This window comes from Leguminivora glycinivorella, chromosome 8 (assembly GCF_023078275.1).
Source record: "Leguminivora glycinivorella isolate SPB_JAAS2020 chromosome 8, LegGlyc_1.1, whole genome shotgun sequence".
In the NCBI taxonomy this organism is placed as follows: Eukaryota; Metazoa; Arthropoda; class Insecta; order Lepidoptera; family Tortricidae; genus Leguminivora; species Leguminivora glycinivorella.
Window position 1 is genome coordinate 9,779,588 of NC_062978.1, and position 19,882 is coordinate 9,799,469.

A 19,882-nucleotide genomic window follows, 5' to 3' on the forward strand; every position below is an offset into this window, starting at 1 on the left:
AATACGCTGGCATCTTACAAACACTTCGAAGTATATGAGGAAAAATAAGAGTTGTAGAATATATTGGGCTTCATTACGTTTCACGACTTTTATAAGGTACAATTAGTCTTTAATTTAGGAGCGGTTCGAAGATGGTTTTAGTTATCGCCTAGCTGTCATCGTAGTAAAAATATATATATATATATATATTGGGGACACCTTACACAGATCAACTTAGCCCCAAACTAAGCAAAGCTTGTACTATGGGTGCTAAGCGACGATACACATACTTAAATAGATAAATACATATTTATATACATAGAAAACATCCATGACTCAGGAACAAATATCTGTGCTCATCACAAAAATAAATGCCCTTACCGGGATCCGAACCCAGGACCGCGGCTTAGCAGGCAGGATTACTGCCGACTGGGCCAGACCGGTCGTCAGTAGCCTATTCGCCTATTAATTAAAATAACAAATGAAGTATTCGGCGGTATCCTTTTAATAATATATAACTGGTGGTTAAATAAATAACGTACTACAGTAAAAAAATCGGTTTATCTTGGGGGTCTTCTCATGAAAGGTTGATGGTTGGTTGGTTGTTAGTTACGTTCAATGTTCACATTGATAATGTTATGGTTTTGTCCGATTCGCTACGCTACGATTTAAAAACTAATATCAATATTAAAGCTTCGATTTAAAGGCTGTAGCAGAAAACAAAAGCCTTGATCAAGTTTACTCTTGACACTAAAATCTAATTTCGAAATATGACGTAATTTCTAAAGTGTTCGACGTTAGGTTAGGTTAGATTTAAAATCGGATGAGAAGTTCATGACTTGTTTATTGCTGTCTGTGTTCTGGGGGGTTACCATGAAGTGCTAAAGCCGTTCAGTTTAGGTTGAGAGAAAGGGACAAAGCTATAGCAGTTCCATAGCTCCGTCCCTCTCTCTCAACCTAAACTGAACGGCTTTAGCACTTCATGGTAGCCCTCCTGAGCTCCAGTTCCAATTCAATATTTTCATGTCGTACATAAACGTTTGTTCTTTCGAATTGGAATATTCTCTTTCATACTTTATAACAACTTTACAATTTACCTTCATGTTAACGAGAGAAAAAAATGCGTAATAGGTATTTGTTTGATCATTACAGGATGGTCTCCGTTATATATCCTGTCTATGATTGTATTTCCTCACAGAGAAAATTATAGTTGCCCCCAACCAAAGTGACGAGCAGGGCAATAAAACGCTTGAGCTCGCGTTATCATTTTTCTATTGTCTTGCACGGAGTGAGCCGAGACCCATATCGACTTTCTTTTATGTGGGTTTACTACTTGCGTTGTAGGTCTCGGCTAGGGTTTGCAATCCGGATATTCGAATATCCGAATTATTCGAATATCCGCCAATATTTTTATCCGAAAATATTCGAATAATCCAATTGAAATTATCCGGATAAACGGATAATTTCTATAAACATTATTTTTTATTTATAAGTAATATATTTAATAGATAGACGTCACTGAAACCAATTTCGATCAATTCTTAATACGGACAATGTTATTGCTAACAAGTCAACACCTATTTATCTTCAAAATCAAACTAATATTTACAAAACAAAGAAAGCATTCGTGGACAAGAAGTAAGCAGAATGCCTCACCCCACGCACTCAGTTCTTATCAAATATTCGATTAATTGGATGATTTAAAAAACAGAAAAACGTTCAAGTATTATTTTTTAATATGAAAACGTTACCCCAACCTACTTTCATTACTGCTAATAGCTAACGTGAAGTTATCTGTAAAACCGTACTTAATTTTTTAAAGGGAGATTTATACCTAGATTTCCCGGTCCCTTGTTTTTTGAAATTGAAATTTAGCGCCTCACTCCGAATTTAGCTGTTATCAGTTCCATGGCAATTTAGTACGCCAGAATTCCCTCCACTTCACTAAGAAATATAAGGCATTTTCCTTTTAAGTCCTTAGTTACATTCATACACAAAAATCGGTCTAATTACTACTTATACTTTGAAATCTTAGTCGATCTACTGATCAACTTGGAAACTAAAACCCATCAAATTGCTGCCGAGCAATTTGAGGCGTTTTGGATTTGAATATTTAAATAAGTTCGCCTTTGTACCTCCTCCTTCTTCATTTTTTTTAAATTTATGTCTTGTATATTTTATGTTGGTGGTACAATATTTATTTATCGCCTCTTCCCTTCCATTGGTACTTTGGTACCAGCCACTGTGCAACTAAGGTCTAAAATGATCCACACCTGGATAGGAAGTGTCTTCGACTAATTGGTCTTCTCTTTTTTGGTTATTCTGTTTTGAAGGAGTACCTATGCTCAGTTGCTTATTCCTGTTCTAAGACCCTAACCAGGACGCTTTTGTTTAGAGCCTACGAAAAGAGTTTTCAACTTTTTATATTAAGTATCCGATCCGGTCCAAGATGGCATCTGGTATGGGCGTAGGCATTTATGCAAATGACTAGTGACTACAGTGGTAGTATCAGCATGGGCAATTATGCCACTGTCTTTTAAGCCGAGACATACGCAATAATTACCTGTGTACATAAGAATATAGTTAGACAAACCCAAGGAAAGAATATCTATATACTCAGCGACAGTCAGGCGGCACTCAAAGCCTTCACATCGCACAGAGGTGACTCTTGACTGGTATTAAACGGCATCCAAGCTCTTAACAAAGCTTGGAAGGCAAAACAAGATACAACTGGTATGGATACCGGGGCACGAAGGCTTCATTGGCAATGAAAATGCTGATGAACTTGCCAAGGCCAGGTCTGAAGACAACGTCACAAGGAACGATTAAAACGGCTATGAAGGACCATACAAAGGCTAATCACAAAAAGAGTGGGATGCCCTGGTAGGTCTGAAGCATTCAAAGCTCTTTATGCGGAGGGTAGAATCTGGATGGAGCAAAAAGCTAGGAAAGCTAGGCAAAAGACAATTCCAAATTATAACGGGGGTGTTCACAGGCCATTACGGGATCAAAGGAATGTTGGCCAAGATGGGACACGCTGACTACACAGATTGTCGCATGTGCGGCGAAGAGGAAGAGACCGTCAGACATCTAATGTGTGAATGTCACGCCCTCGCCAGACAAAGAATGAAGAACTTTGGAGCAGGCTACCTAGTACCAAAGGACATCAGAGAGCTACCCATGAGCCTCATCATCCGATACGTGGAGATGGTCGAGAAGCTCCTGAATAGCTGAAGGATCTTAAGATCTAAGGGGTAATTGCACAAAAGATCCCGATGGGTCGAAGTGTATCCGGAAGGGCCCCGCAGATTTAAGATAAGATGAGTATCCGATCCGATCGAGCGAAGGACCGACTCCTATACATTCTCGAAATCATTCAAGGCGCCATCTTTGATTTTTGCCTTTGACATCCTTCCTATATCCGATATCGGAACGGATAATATGACAACGCTGTATCGCCTATAACCATCATCATATCCAAATTTCCAAGGTAAAGGTGTTGTCAGAAAAACTTCTCGTTATACCTAACACCTAACTAATCACTACTACTAACTGTCTTATATCGACAGCTCACTATCTGATTGCAAGATTCTAGTCATAGAACTAAAGATAGAGAGCAAGGTGTGTTTTAATTTCTACAGTTTGCTGATTTACGCAAAAAATAAATAAAAATGTAGGTAAATTTTGCATTATGGCGCTCATCTATCTCAGCCGTTATCAATTCCACGCTTATACGCACCTGTAACATTAATTTTGTTCCATTTAATAAATTATCCGAAATTATCCGAATTATTCGAATATTCGAATAATAAAAATTGTATTATCCGAATTATTCGAATATTAAAAATCCGTCGGATAATGCAAACTCTAGTCTCGGCTCACTCCGTGAAAGACAATAGAAAAGTGATAACGCGAGCTCAAGCGTTTTATTGCCCTGGTCGTCACTTTGGTTGGGGGCAACTATAGACATTTTCGTCCTATGGTAGGTAGGTACTGGTATCTGACATAGGAACGAACGCGAGCGAAGTCGCGGGAAACAGCTAGTTCTCTTATTTATATCTAGAGGTACAAAATTCGCCCAAACTTTCGTGAATACGTGAACGCATACACCTCTGTATATTATATCGTTTCCTCTCTCTATCTATCCACGAGCTATCCACGAAAACTGTATAAGTAAACATTAAAAAGCAAAGAAACACATCGAAATGCTTGGGCAGCTGTCTCCAGGAAGCCAGCCGTTCACACAATAGATTCTACACCATGGTTGAACATACAGCATCACTAAATTACACAAACATACCGAGACCTGCCATACTTATAAGCTTCAAAACTCACACACCCTTCAATAATGGTTCTATCTCCTTTTGGCAATGTCGTCTTATGTAGACCCCTCCTCCATATAATAAAAAGACAACAAGTCTAGTATTTTACTACGATGGACCGCGACTAGACAACAATAAGTATGGTAAGATGGGTTAAGACAACCATTGGGACAAGCCTATGACATAGGGAATCCTAATACCTATCATCTGTAATGTTACCTTACCCAATTTTAGCTAATATTAACGTCAGTATTTTGCTGGAAGCTAGCTCTTAGTCTATCACGGACGCACGTGACGGCCAGGACTGTATAACATAAATTGACACTAATCGCGCCCGCGTATTTATGAAGCAACTGCCACGAGACTCTTCCTGCAACTGACTGAATTGAATGGACGTGATTTAACGCCAATCTAGCTCTTGTGACGTGAATAGTCCTGTGCAATCTTGAAATACATGTATAGGTCATCCATGAAGACGTGTTTCTTGGATTGTGTCGTCCGTCCTGTTTTGAAGGTTAGGTTTGTCAAATTCAAGCGTCATTGTAATCGGTACGATCCACAAATCGTTACATCGTTGTCTCGTCATCGACGCTGCTAACGATCCCGACGCTGCTGTTTGATTGTTTGATGCTGCCGTCGCGGTCGCGTCACAAATATTATTAGACTCTATATAGGTATTTTGTACCAATAATAGACACCAGTTTTTTTTTGCTTTTTGCAAAGTACTACCTAAACCAGTTTTTAGGGTTCCGTAGTCAACTAGGAACCCTTATAGTTTCGCCATGTCTGTCTGTCCGTCCGTCCGTCCGTCCGTCCGTCCGCGGATAATCTCAGTAACCGTTAGCACTAGAAAGCTAAAATTTGGTACCAATATGTATATCAATCACGCCAACAAAGTGCAAAAATAAAAAATAGAGAAAAATGTTTTATTAGGGTACCTCCCCTACATGTAAAGTGGGGGCTGATTTTTTTTTTCATTCCAACCCCAACGTGTGATATATTGTTGGATAGGTATTTAAAAATGAATAAGGGTTTACTAAGATCGTTTTTTGATAGTATTAATATTTTCGGAAATAATCGCTCCTAAAGGAAAAAAAAGTGCGTCCCCCCCCCTCTAACTTTTGAACCATATGTTTAAAAAATATGAAAAAAATCACAAAAGTAGAACTATATAAAAACTTTCTAGGAAAATTGTTTTGAACTTGATAGGTTCAGTGGTTTTTGAGAAAAATACGGAATACTACGGAACCCTACACAGCGTGGCCCGACACGCTCTTGGCCGGTTTTTCTATAAAGTAACACTATTTTTTACTAGAAACTAAACCGATAAGAGACGATCGTAGCGTAATGAAAGGGCTTGTTGCAAAAAACTGCGCAGTGCCATGTTATCCGGGATATCGGTGACATCCTATCAGCGTCCCCTAACGCGTCTCGCAAGCCCATTAAAGTCCAATAAATCTATCCTATACGTATGTTTGTTGGTGTAGATAGAATAGCCGTACAGGGAATCAAGACATTGTAAATACATTATCTCTGCTTCCTTTTGAGATTTCGCGCCTGTGATATTTAACTTGCATTTTGCAACTACAGTGCCCACACAAGGCGTAACACAAATGTGAAAAGTAGGTGTATCTAATATTTCAGAGTATATTATTCGTCGTAAAAGTCGTCGTAAGACGTTTTTTTGAGGCAACCGTCCATATTTTCGCCTAATCAACATACGATACAGGATATGGCCTTAGAAGGATTCAATATTTATGTTATACCACGTAGATGTTGCCAAGCTTGACTATGATTCGGCAGTCCTGTCAATGGCTGTCATTGAGTGGTTATTTTCCAATTTCGCTTGAGAGCCAGTCTCCTCTTTAGCCCGCCCCCATGCCTGCTATCACGTATGAAATTGCTGCAATCCTGAGCCGGTATCATTGTATTAGATCAGTGCTTCCCCCCGGATCGCGACGCGCAGTGCTCGCGGAAAACAATTCAAAGAAAACTTTGAATTCACGGTCAAACTGCGTTTCTCGAACGCACACACATAAATATCAATTTTTGAGTATGTGAGTGATCTATGTTTAAAAAGTGATAGCTCAAGTGTTTCATGATGAAGATCACCGAGTCCATAGCGATGGACAATGAAGTACCACCCGACGAAAGGTTCTGTTTTTGTTCATTTTATTTGTAACTGAATGTTCGTACTTTCCATTATTCATTCATTCATTGTATCACAATTCGAAATGTCGGACGAGATTGAAAAATACTAACTTGTATCATTTTTTTGCTATAGATTTTTTTGCAGCGAAGCCGCCTACTTTATATCTGAATTCTTCTATCATGAAGGCGAGTGCGTGTTCAGATATTTTGACATCTCCTCCACTCCTATGTGTCTATTAAATGCTACTATTCAACGCCACACAAGGCATATTTACATAAACTTGTTGCTTTTCCGCCCTTCGTAAATAAAAATGACATTATCAGGGGAATGACAAGGTGTAATCAACTAATCATTCAGCAAAGTGATAGATCGGCGCGAAATGATTTGCCAGTGAGGTGAGGGCGTCCCTCGCCCTACTTCCTGTATTTTTATGTTCAGTTGTAAAGACTGGGTCGTCCTAAATCCGGGGTCGATGACCTCACAACGCGCTGACAGGGGTGGCCGCGATTAATTATTATAAAATTCAACAGAATGTGACTCGTTCACGCGACGCCTCATTCCTATGGTAATGAAATAAATGGTGTTTCGCCCGGTCGTGGGCGGTAATTTTTCGTGTTACACGGCCCATATTAGCTACCTGACATAACCAATTGAATCCCTTCCTGCATTTCGCAATGACACTCGTAGGATGTAATTTGCCTATGAATACTGTTGGGAGATTAATTAATATTTAGATTTAGACCAAGTTAGAGCAGTGAAATAGCACAGGTTTAGGTAGAATCGTCTAGTCTATGAAAAAATCTAAGATCTGTTACATTTTGTTCTGTCACAATCGGTTTAGAGTTCGCAAAGTAAATACGCACCTACTATCACATTATGTCAGTTTTACCATCTTTTTGGTGATTGGGTCATGATCTACATATATGTAGTACCCAGTGTTTTCAAGGAACCATGCAAATGATTCAAATGAACCTCCAGAAAACCAGGGAATGCTTTCATTAACATAAGCTATGCCCGTTATACCTACCGCTCATGGCGTTCACAAACTACAGAGACAAAGGAGCGTTAAAAATGCGCATTATTTTGTAGGCAAATTGCAGCGACTCTAACACGACGCAAATGTTCCTAATGGAGACATAATTACGTTTTTACAAAAAGGTTGTTCAGCGACAGGTGACTATGTAATCACGGACGTATATATTTAACAACACCGGCTTGTAAAAGTTCCTTTATTCTTCAAAAAGCTTTTTCTAGCTTTTTTTGGAGTGGCCAATATTGAATTTACCTGGTTGACCAAATAGATTAACTTGGAGTTACAAGTATTAATTAAAAAGCTCGCTTTTGTATTGGTTTGTCATGTAATTAATAAGCAGGTATTAGCAACAACTTGCCTTTCTAGAAATTACTATTAGCTATCTCTATTATTACAGGTCTCGTGCATTCTTGCTTAAATTAGACGAGGATTAAATTTACATTTTCAGAGTAGAAATTGTCACCATTTTGTAATTTCCTGGGATACTTTCATTTCTCCCGAATATAATTTGTTTTCTCATCGTCAACTAACCAGAAAATGAGACCAAATGACTTTGTTGTTCCTAGTTTCTTGTGTACACTTTTTTTATTAGAAATTCTCGGAAAAGCTGGGGATGTTCATTCAGACTGTTTTGTTTCAAGCAAAGCCTTTGTGCTCTCAAGACAAACAAGGCGTTGGTTTCTCGCCGGAATGCCAAAGTAAAAGTGAGAATATGTGGATAAAAATACTTTTGTTGAGGATTTTGTGTTAAGATGTCGGAATTTTTACTGGTCTTGGGGCACAGAAGCCAGACTTGAGTAAGAAAAACAGTTAAGTAGTTATATTTCTTGCAGGGTTTGGCCTGGACTTCGCCAGCAATTTAGGTAGGTACTTAGCAAGTCAATTTATCACGCTAGGTGGGTCGGCTCGACTCAGATTGGTTCGGCTCTGCTTTGACTGTGGGAAATTGGTATTTTGCAATCCAGTTATATTTTGATATTCGGGACATAGCCAGGTAGATCCAAATCAAAACCCACTCAAATTAGTCAAATCTGTCCCGCCGTATTCAAGTTATGTGTACCGTAACAAATCCGACTCTTCTATGTTTGTACTCTATTTTATTTCGTAACCATAATCTGATTTATAAATAGGAAAACAAAACAAACGAATTAAAAACAAAAGACAGTTCCCAGCCACGTAACGTAGTTCGTAAAATAAAAACAAAAGAAGAAATTCAACGAAGGACGTTTGAAAACAAGATTCCTAACCAGCCGGCAGTGAATCAGGGAGAGAAAACAAAGAATTCTGACACTACGTAGAACGTAGACGTAGACTGTGTAATTAGGTATTCTCACTGCTTACCGACCAAATAAAGAAATTGACTAACGTTTTGTTAAAAACAAATGATTTGACACTGTATGAAAATTACAGCACCACAAAGGATAATTTACCTATATTCAGTCAGTGGCTATGGATAAACATCGTGACAGTTCGAAAAAAAGAAGCAGACTGTTACCTCAAGCCCGGTGACGAATAATCTTAGCAGTGTAGGGTCTTCTAATCTCATTCCCTTAGCAATATCTATTTGAAAATATCCAGAAGATTTATCTTATCTGTTTTGGTTGTGGATAGAACTTGGCACGGATTACACACTCACCAAAAATGAGATGGTGGAATTTCCTTCGAAATAATTAACGAAGGTATGACCAGGAGATTTTCGGAGAATGCCATCGTAATGGAGTGCTTGGATTTGTTTCAACTAAATATTTGTACCAATTATCTCATCAATTTTGAAAGCCGCTTTTCGTTCTTAAAGTGAAAAGTGTTGTAAGTGGCAGCAACAACAGCCCCGTAGACGTAGCGTCCATTGATCACGGCGGCGGCGGCGTGCCAACGAAAGCGAGCGCTACATCAGACACTACAGGGTGCCTAGCCAACGACACAATCGCTTACATTTTGTAGCTAATAGCTCTGCCGGTTTCTCTTCTGTAGTGGCACGACAGAGCCAGACTGCGTTCGATCACCATGTAGCGTAAATGATTGTCGCTTCGGCTAGGGCAGGGGGTCGGGTTGAGTGCCAGAGGCAGCGGGTGAGATTTTTATGGATGCGAGTAATTTAGTTTTCACCACAACTGGTAAAGACTGTTTTTGTTCTTCAAAAATAGATAGCAAAATTGCATTTTATCCATAAGAGTGCAAAGTAAGGTCCTAATACAATTATTTCATAGAAATTTTAATTTGATGTCTTAAGCAGACTGGTAGAATTTACCCGTAAAATGATGATTTTAGAATTATAAAAATTGAAAAAATTAATGGATTCTATTTAGTTTCCCTTTTTATAGTCAGTATTTAGTTCGTGTTGATGTGGTGAAAAATTTTGTGTTTCACTCGGTGGCGAAGTTTGTTTAATTTAATTTAATTTATTTATTTAATTCAGACATCAAATGGTCCAAGAAATGTGTTAGTTAAGTCGCTTATTATCTATGTTAGTAACAAAATGGAACAAGTAATATTTAATAATTAATAATTAAAAGTGACTTCGTCCTCTGACTCATTGCACAGCGGACAATCTAGCTTATTTTCTATCATGTTTAGAATGCTGTTGCTGCTGCCGCGCACTCTGTCCAGCAGTGTGTTTAACCTTCGTACCTTGAAACTCTCGCAACGCTCAGACTTTCAATTCGGAGGTTGCGGGGTTCGAACCCCGGCTCGTACCCGCATTTGATATTTGACATTTGATATTTTAACAGTCGCTTTCCGGTGAAGGAAAACATCTTACCCTACTTATATGCCTCATACCTATACTATAGGTATAATGTACGGCTATGGGAACTTCAACCGATTCGTTGCGTGTTATATTTTCGAAAACTTTACGCTGAGGCGGCGAACAACTTTTATCAATTTTAAAATGAGACGCTTGGCGTGTCATATACACCACACGTAAAAACCTTGATAACACGTCTCTCGTGTCATCCGCACTTCGTTGTTATTTGAAATATGTTATATGTTTGTAATCACGGTCTATATCCCGGTCAATATAAGTCTAATGTTTAAAATGGTTCATTATTAACTATCCGCTGTATGTGGGTATGAATCTTTTGTTTTCAGACGCTTACGTAGCATAGCTGCGCTGGGGTAGTTGATAACTGGTGGGTTAACCAATTTGTACGAGACTATTTTTTAAAACTCTCATATAAAACTACAAACGTATTACATAATTCCACGGGACAGCATAAGTCAAATGAAATAGTAGTCTTAGCCAGGAAATGCTTAAATGTATTTGGGACTATATACTAATTAAAAACGCTTAGTTCGCGAAAACTGTACTTCTTTAGACGCCTTCCTGTTGTGTCTAGCGTAGCGTCCATGAACGATTTACGAAAGAAAGGCATACAAAACTTACTTACTAATCGCATATTGCCTTAGGCTTCCCACAGACAGTCTTAAAAATTCATAATCTTAAAAAAAACTTGTATGCAATCTGACAGTTCAAATCTGTCAGTGTCTTGTCAGTGTCAGTTTGAACTGTCAGATTGCATACAAGTTTTTTTTAAGATTATGAATTTTTAAGACTGTCTGTGGGAAGCCTTAATGTTGCATAGATACTTTAATAATCCTACCAGGGGCCCGTTTCTCGAAAGGTACAAGCCTTGTAAATATTACAAGTGCGCGAACTGTCAAATCGTATGGGTTGTCATGGAAACACACTTGTAATACAAGGCTTGTACCTTTCGAGAAACGGGCCACTGGTAGACAGATTTGGTAAAATACATACACATTCAAGGAGGCCTACTCCAAAAAACGGAGGAGAAAGAAAAGTGAAGTATACTCCTCACGTTTCAAGAGGAATGATACCTCATAAAATTTGTGTTATAATACGGCAAGTGGGCGTGATTCCTGTAATTAAGGGATTCTGGTTACGTAATTAGGGACTCTTCTTATTATACACTTATTTAAACTTTCACGATTATTACACATAATTATTAAAAAAAAAACGGAACTTAACCGCGTTCTTGGCGCGTAATCTTCGTTCGTTATGGAGCGTGAACGAATGTGACCTTAGCTGGGCTGGCTGCATGAAAATTGATTAAAACTTACATAATATAAGCTTATTCTGAAACTAACCTGTAATAATAACACTGAACACAGGGAACCTACTTTCTTAAGAGGTTTGTCTTACTGAAGCATTTTCTAACGCGTTCTTGCTAGACTTATTTATTACTCGTAGTAGGGTCGCTGAGGTATCAAACTTAGGCTTGATTTAGACGGCGTGCGAACTCGCATGCGATTTCAGTTACATTGCGGGCTGTTGAGGTTACATAAAATTTTACACAGCCATCAAATACCGCAATGTAATAAAACTCGTATGCGAGTTCTCGTACCATCTAAACGGGCCCTTAGTGTTGTGATCTTGATACTCTTGATGCTATCCTGAATAAATAACATTGTTACCCGCGGAAGTATCCTTAACATAAAGGAAAGTGGAACATACAAACTATGAAATTCCAATTTCCTTTAAATTAAAAACTTTAGCCTTAATTATAAATATCTGTTCCAATCCCTCTGAAGAGTAATTTTGTTTGTTGTCCGCATCACAAAGCGATCACGGCCTGATCCGATGAGCTCTGTCCAAAGAGCGATTCAGTATTGGCTGATTAAAATAAACGTTGCATGTAATCCGACATAAACCGTTTACTCGTCGGGCCCGGAAATCGAACGCCATATTCAACTGTTCGTTTTCACAAACTCGTATTTCATTAAACCCTCGTCCTCTCAAAGCAACCTTACTCTTAATATATAGAGCCCATATTCAGTAATCCTTTGGAACCTATAAATACAGGGTTGAGGAAGTAATTATACGATATTGGTCGAGGAAATGGTGTTCGGCGGCGTCTGCGATTCGATTTGTGGATCGTTGCCTTAGGAATTCTTATTTCAATTCGCGTGACATTTGGATTAATTTACATATTAATGATTAAAGCTTTACAAGGAGCATTGCAGGAAACTGTATTATGTACATTGCATTCAACCTTGAATAAATAAATTAACACATCGATATTCTATGATAAAAGCCATTATTCGTATTAAGGTATGAGTAGCAATGCACGGACGAGAAGTTTCCAAAGTTGCAGAACTTTCCTCATGAGAATTTTCGGTAACTTCTGAGAATGTTCTCGAGAACGAGAATTTATTACAATACTTAGTTAACTTCGTAGTTTATACCATGATTTCGTCGGACTCAGCAAGTCAAGACGTAGTCCCGTGGTAGTGCGCCGTATGCCGATGTTCTCAGGTTCGATCCTGACAGCGATCTTTTTTTTAATTTATATTTTGACATGACCAAATCAAGATCAATCAATCAATCAAGAAATAATAGTTCGGTACCTAATTCAAAAGTCAGGACTAAAACTGTGAAGTCTGAAAGTCGAAATGTTCCCTGACGTATAGTGAGAATTTAAGCAACTTATTGGTAACTTATCACTAATCAACAAAATAGCTAACTGTAATAAAAAATATTATATGTATAATAACATATAGTTTTATATTATGCCCATTTAAACTTTATTTCAAGTATACTCTCTCGTTTAAACAATAAATTTCATGTTGCAGGAATGTTCTGCGAACATTCTCAAGAATGTTTCCGCTTTTTGGGAATGTTCTGCAATTTCTACATTACTACGTATGGAGAATTAATTAAGTATATAAAAACCTAGTTGGGACGCTACATAAATTCTATGTGCTCAAGTAACTAAATATACCTACATATCATGGGTTATTAGCCAAAAGTAAATTTAAAATACAATTTGCAGTCTATACTATAAGGTATACAGTGAACAAGTAAATTAAAATAATAAATACCCCTTTGTCCGTAGGTGATATCATTTTGCGACATAATGAATATTATGACTGACTACCCACGAACCAGCTTGGCCGGTGTTTCGTTCAATATTGCTTGCAATCTTTCATGAAGCCAATTTTCTTTTATGAATTTTTCATAGATCCTTTGGTCAGCATTATTCTTTCATAAAGCGGGTAAGGGGTCTCTTCATAAAACCCTTAATTTGAAGCAAAAGAGCTGATACACCTGCTTAATATTTAAAGGCAGTCTTTAAAAGAGGGTTTAGACGTTAACTTTACTTGATACATATTTAAATAAATGATTTATTAAAATTATATTGCACTGTAAATTCATTTTGATTTGATTCTAATTACAACTATTTATCAGCTTATCGAGCTGTCGTCCTGATTCGACGACGCTATTGAGGGTAGTTTTAACTTTGACCTTAATTCTTTATTTTCTTGTAGCAAATCTTCCAATCTCTTCTTTAATTTTGTTGTCATTTCTACGTAGGATTCTTTCCACTTTTTACTCAGTTCCATTTGATTCTCCAAGTGTTTATGCAGCTCTGCTAACTCTTCTTCCTTAGTTGACACCATTTTTTGGTTTAGCTCAGTCCGAGATGTGAGCATAGTCTGCAGTTTATTGATGATAGCATGCGTTTCTTCCAGTGATTTCAAATTGGTATTTAACATCATACATCCGTATATTTAAATAAAAGAGGGTATGTTAATCTCGGGTTGCCAAAAATATAAAATTTTTGCATTGAATCCCAAATTGTATTGACAAGAGAATATTAAGCTGTCAATATGTCAAACATGAATACACAATTTGCTGATATAACGTTGACAAGTCCATTCACATACGCAAATAAGGCTACAGTCGAATTCGATAACAAAATATTGTATGTAAAATGCCAGAACAGCTAGGAAGTATAATTTTTGCGAGTTTTTAACCGCCTTCCAAATCTCAAGGGAAGGGGTTCTCAATTCGTCTGTATTTTTATTTTTTTTAATGTTTGTTCCTCGATATCTCCGTCGTTACTGGACCGATTTTGAAAATTTTTTTTTTTGATTGAATGTATATGCATACAGATTGGTCCCATTTTTCTCAGAACCCAGTTCTAGTGGTGGAATCCTGGAGAAATCGAGGGAACTCCTCAAATTTGAAAGGCATACATATGGTGATTTTTGTGTTTTTAAAGGAACAGCATGCATTTACGTACGGAACAGTGACATTTGGTGCAGTGGAACTCCTGATTATGGTCAGAATGGAACTCCTCAAATCTGAACGGCACACTTATAGTGACTTTGGTATTTTTATAAGAACAGCATGCACTTACGTCCAGAACAGTGACATTTGGTGCAGTGGAACTGCTGATGAAGAGTGAGCCGCCCCGGGTTAGAGTTCCGTTCTGATAATCATTCTCATCTGTAAGTACTTCAGAATTGTCCAAATTTCAAAATTGGTTCAGAAATGACGGAGATATCGAATAACAAACATTAAAAAATATACAGACGAATTGATAACGTAATCCAACATTTGAAAGTATTTATCACCAGAACCCCAAAGGAAGGCGGTTTTTTTTTCTTAAAAATTATGTTTATCATTTCCCTCTTTTCTTCAAAAGTTATAAATAAAATTTCAGTCATTTACTTATTAAAATATTCACGGAAACAAAAAAGTCAAGCATGAGATCTTTAAAGGAACGTTTGTAATAAATAAATTTAAGCCCTCCGAGTACCTTCAACTCGTTATTTACGTTTCTTTGTGAAGTATGTAATAAGCTAAAATATTTTCACAGAATGCGCAAATTGAGAGTTTAATAAATTACTTCACAGCAAAACGTTTTACAAGATGACGGGGGTTATTCAATGTCGGCAAAATCAAATAAAATGCTCTGGAATTGAAAATGTGGTCTCTTAATAACATGACTTTATGAAAATCTCAGATGTCTTTTTGAGATTTTCAACTTTGTTATTGTGGCATTAAAATCGGAAAAACTCATCATCATCATCGTCCTCCTTGCGCTATCCCGGCATTTGCCACGGCTCATGGGATCCTGGGGTCCGCTTTGACAACGAATCCCAAGATTTGACGTAGGCACAAGTTTTTACGAAAGCGACTGCCATCTCTGACTTTCCAACCCGTAGGGTAATTAGACCATATTGGAATTAGTCCGGTTTCCCCACGATGTTTTCCTTCAATGAAAAGCGACTGGCAAATATCAAATGACATTTCGCACATAAATTCCGAAAAACTCATTGGTGCGAGCCGGGGTTCGAAGTGTTCGAACCCGCGCGACCTCCGAAACGAAAGTCGCACGTACTTACCGCTAGACTACCAACGCTTCTAAAATCTGAAAAAACTACCTAAAAACCTAAAAGTTACCTAATGTATGTAATTGAATAGTTAACAATTCTTTTCTATTTTCTCGATTAATATATTGTGTCATTTTCAATCAAAAAGGTACTTAATGTCAGTTATAAATTTAAACAGATACATACACGACAGAAAAAACGACAGGGCCCACTGGTGGCCGAGCCGGGGGGTTAATGTCAGTTGCCAATAAGGCGCCATTTCCATAATACCTTTAATATGAACCGACAACCTCTTGATTAAAAACTTTACAAATGTTCTTCATTTTCATTAATAAACACTTTAACAACGCGAAGGCTTACTGAAACCATTATTTATAACAAGAACATTACTCAGATGCCATTGCAGGAAGACTAAGCGTACCCATTTCTTACAGTTGCTACTCGATCCCTGCGAACAACATGTCGGGCGGGTCTCACGTGTCTCGGACGACGTTTGAGTCGAGTCGCGAGTCAGAGCCGAGCCGGGGCTCGGCGCCGCCGCTGCCGAGTCCGGCGTCGGCGGGCGCGGCGCTGGTGTCGCCCGAAACCCTGAGCCGACACAGCAGCCCGCCGCCTTTGCCTCCACACTCGAAACCGGCGCCATCTTGTTCATCACATCGAGTCCATATGGAGTCGCCCTTGAAGTGAGTAGTCTATGACAATGTTTTTTCCCCTCACTAGCTCGGAAACACGTGTTTTGTCCTTTAATGCTAGCTGGTAAAAACGCATTTTATCCATTAGTGGGTAAAGTAATTTGACCTTGAATAAAGTCAAATTAAGTGCTTTAAAATTGATAAAAGTAAGTGAATCTAGTAATAAAGATGATTTACCACCTGTGGAAATAGTGGAAGCAGTGATAAACGCATTTTTTGCGTTGTAGTTTCCTCGCTATAGTGAGGGGAAAAGTTTTGTGTTACACTCGGGGGCAAATGTATTTTACTTCTCGTGTGTTAAAAAACTCGCAAGTTCAGGATTCTATTCTCGAAACTTTAACTATAGAATCCTTTCACTTGCTCGTTTTTCAATTCCACACTCGGCGTTAAAATACAACTTTGCCCCCTTGTATACATACATACATACATACTATCACGCCTGTATCCCATGAAGGGGTAAGCAGAGCACATGAAACTACTCAAGTTTCAGTGCCACTTGTATAACAAATAACTATTATCAAGGGTCCTCATTTCTAGTCCGAGCCGGGTAGTGTTGAGCCCGGCGTGATGTCGCCGGAGACGCCTCAATTTATGTTGAATTTTTTTTCGAATTAAAAAAAAAAAGCGATATACCAGGTAGCTTCTGTTCATAGAGGAATAAGTAATGAAAGAGTTGTAACAACATACATCAAATGCGGGTTATTTGTAAAGGCATACACTGAGAGAAATTTGCATTGTGAATTTAACAAGTTCGACTTGTTGCGGTTTATCCGTTTGAATCAGCCAAACGTATGTTTAAAACAATATGTGTCAGGTTGATTTTATAAAATCGACTTGTTGATTCAAATATATTGCCGATTCAAATGACAAGTAGCTTGTTGTTTGAACCAAAGAGCACGTAGGCGCTATTTTAACCAAAAAACTTGTTGAACGAACATGAAAACTGGTTGTATTTTCTCTCAGTGTAGTTAAGTGACATCTAGCGATAATCACGCGTCAATCACGCGTCAACTAGCGTAAATTATCAGTACTGCTACTTGTCAATAGATGTCGCGACGAACGAAAAGTCTAATGCTCATCAGTTTTTGGTTATTTTTACAATAGTATTAATCAGTATTCTGTTTTCAATTCCTTCTGCTTGTAATACAAGTTGTAAATTGTTCTAATATTATTTTTTGGCAGACGAGACACAGCTGCCACCTAGTATCGAGTAGTGGTACTGATATTCACGCTATTTGACGCGTGATTGACGCGTGATTGTCGCTAGATGTCACTTAACTATGCCTATACAAATAACCCGCATTTACTGATGTATGGAATTACAACTCTTCCCTTACTTATTCCTCTATGCTTCTGTTAAAGACCCTAATCTAATCAAGTGTCGAATTTAACGAAATAAAAAAAACGCGGTGTATCCTAACTTGATGCACCTTACCTATAAAATACTAAACAAATGCTGCATGTATGTAGGTACCCGTACCCGCCACAGTGAAATGAAATGAAAGGGCTAACTAGATTGTAATGAACTCCGAACAGGGCCTCAGGGAGGCGTAAAAACTGAATTATAGGGGCTAAACGCGGAGAAAATGGTTAAAATTTACGAATGCTGTAAATAGGACCCTCTCTCAACGGAATTTGAAGCATGCATTTAGGGAAATACCCCATGCCGAATTCTTTGATATGCAGACGTGAAGGTGGATTATTAAAATGTATTTCAATTCACATTTCAGGCACTCGGTTTTAATACACAGTATACATAGTATCATTAAGACATGTACCTACATATAAATAAGTCTAAAAATGTGCTCGTTTACAGACAGAGTCCAATGTGAAATACTTTACCGACAGTTTTTCATAATTAAATATTAGCATTTTCAAATTGTAACGCCATATTTTCTAGAGAATTTGAAAAAAAAAAAAAACATATGTGTATAGTCAGTCAACGCGAAGCGCACTAATCCTTACCTACCTACAATAGTCTTCGTACCAGAGTTAATCCATCTAGCAAACATTTATTTGTTCGTTTCGCCTGTTTGTGTATTTGTGCGGAGAGCTCGTAGCGCAGTATTTGCGAACTTGCAGAAGACTTTAGTGAGACGGTTTTAATTGATTATTCTTAGGAACTTGGCAGAAAGTTAGTGTAAAGGGGTAGGGTAAACCATATAGCTATTGTCCACTTAAGGATTTTAGCTACACTACATGCTATAAAAAAGAGAATATTATAGGTACCAACTTTTTACTTCTATTTTCTTTTGATCTAATAAACTCTTCTATATATTACCGACAGCTTTTAACTAAAACTTACCTACATATCATAAGAAATATTGCAACTAAATTAATATAATCTAAAAAGTACAGTGATTGCCCATAGCCTACGGTAATTGTCAACATCACAGCACAGTTATTGCCCAATATCTTATAATCATAAATCAAAGTCTTTGTCTGACGTCAGTCGTCTGAATTGACTTTAAACATGAATAAACATTAAACATCTTCCTAACAGGATTGTTTTAAATAAATTAGAATGGGTTGCGTTTAGTTTTCTAATGTAATATAATAATTCGTTCACTGATGATAATGATGATGATGATGAGTCAGAATCTCGAACCTCGGATGTCTTTTCAAGAATGCCTTCCACCAGCCATTATGTCTAACCGTATATTATTTGTAAATGAATTAAGTAAGTAAGGAGAGAAACTTTTGCATACAAATTGCGATGAATTTAAGCATTTTAAACACAACAATAGGTGATGTTGACAACAAACACTTTGATCAATAATCTACCACGACAGCTTGTAAACATTACTACTACTATGTACTAAAAATATTCAAATTTTGGTTCAGTCATTGCCCACAGCTAAAATAGCTGTTAGGATTCAAAATGTAACACATATTTACATTAAAAACGACGTAAATTCTTTTAATATGATCACATCCATGCAATAGAAGCGGAATGTCAAATAATCAACACACTAAAATAACCTTTAAGAAAGTAAGTTGTTAAGAAAAATGTTAATATGTTTACCTGTTTAATTAACACTTTCACCCATCTAGACAAAATCCACCATTACTATTAATTTAAATCTACTAAACATTAAATTACAGCAGCAACTAGCGATTTCTAATCCAACTAGAGTAATCCAAAGCTAAATTTAATAAGGTTTTACTTATAGTGGGCAATCACTGTCAGTGGGCAATCACACCCTGGTTTACCCTACCTGCAACAAGAGGTCATATATTTTCAGGACCCTTTTTAAAAAAAATTGGCTGTCTGACCTTAACATTTTCTTTGGGAGTTTTTCTGGACTACATATTTTTCGGGATATCTGGGTTGACACTCCTAAAATCTCCTCTGACCTATTTACTCGTATTCACCCCGCAAATTATTGCAGATGACTAAATAAACACCCTATCCTGAAGCCGATTATGTAAAGGGCATATTACATTACCTACTCATATGTACTATCAGCTGCAAAAGTGCATGGCGAATTTATCAATGAATTTATTCATAATGTCTCTATGCACTTCTGCAGCTGATAGTACATGCTTTGGATGGTATTCCTAA

The 19,882-nt window shown here is 37.6% G+C and overlaps 1 protein-coding gene across 3 annotated transcripts in view; it reads left to right on the plus strand.

Moving 5' to 3' along the window:
- LOC125228483 (proton channel OtopLc-like) overlaps positions 1-19,882 on the plus strand; it is a 102,169-nt gene that overhangs the window by 55,916 nt on the left and 26,371 nt on the right. For 2 of the 3 annotated variants that reach the window (XM_048133056.1, XM_048133057.1), the window contains exon 3: positions 16,060-16,308. In XM_048133056.1, the coding sequence (XP_047989013.1) occupies positions 16,060-16,308 (249 nt within the window). Of the gene's footprint in view, positions 1-6,356; positions 6,456-16,059; positions 16,309-19,882 lie in introns of those variants that run through there. The other variant, XM_048133058.1, reaches the window with a different exon arrangement.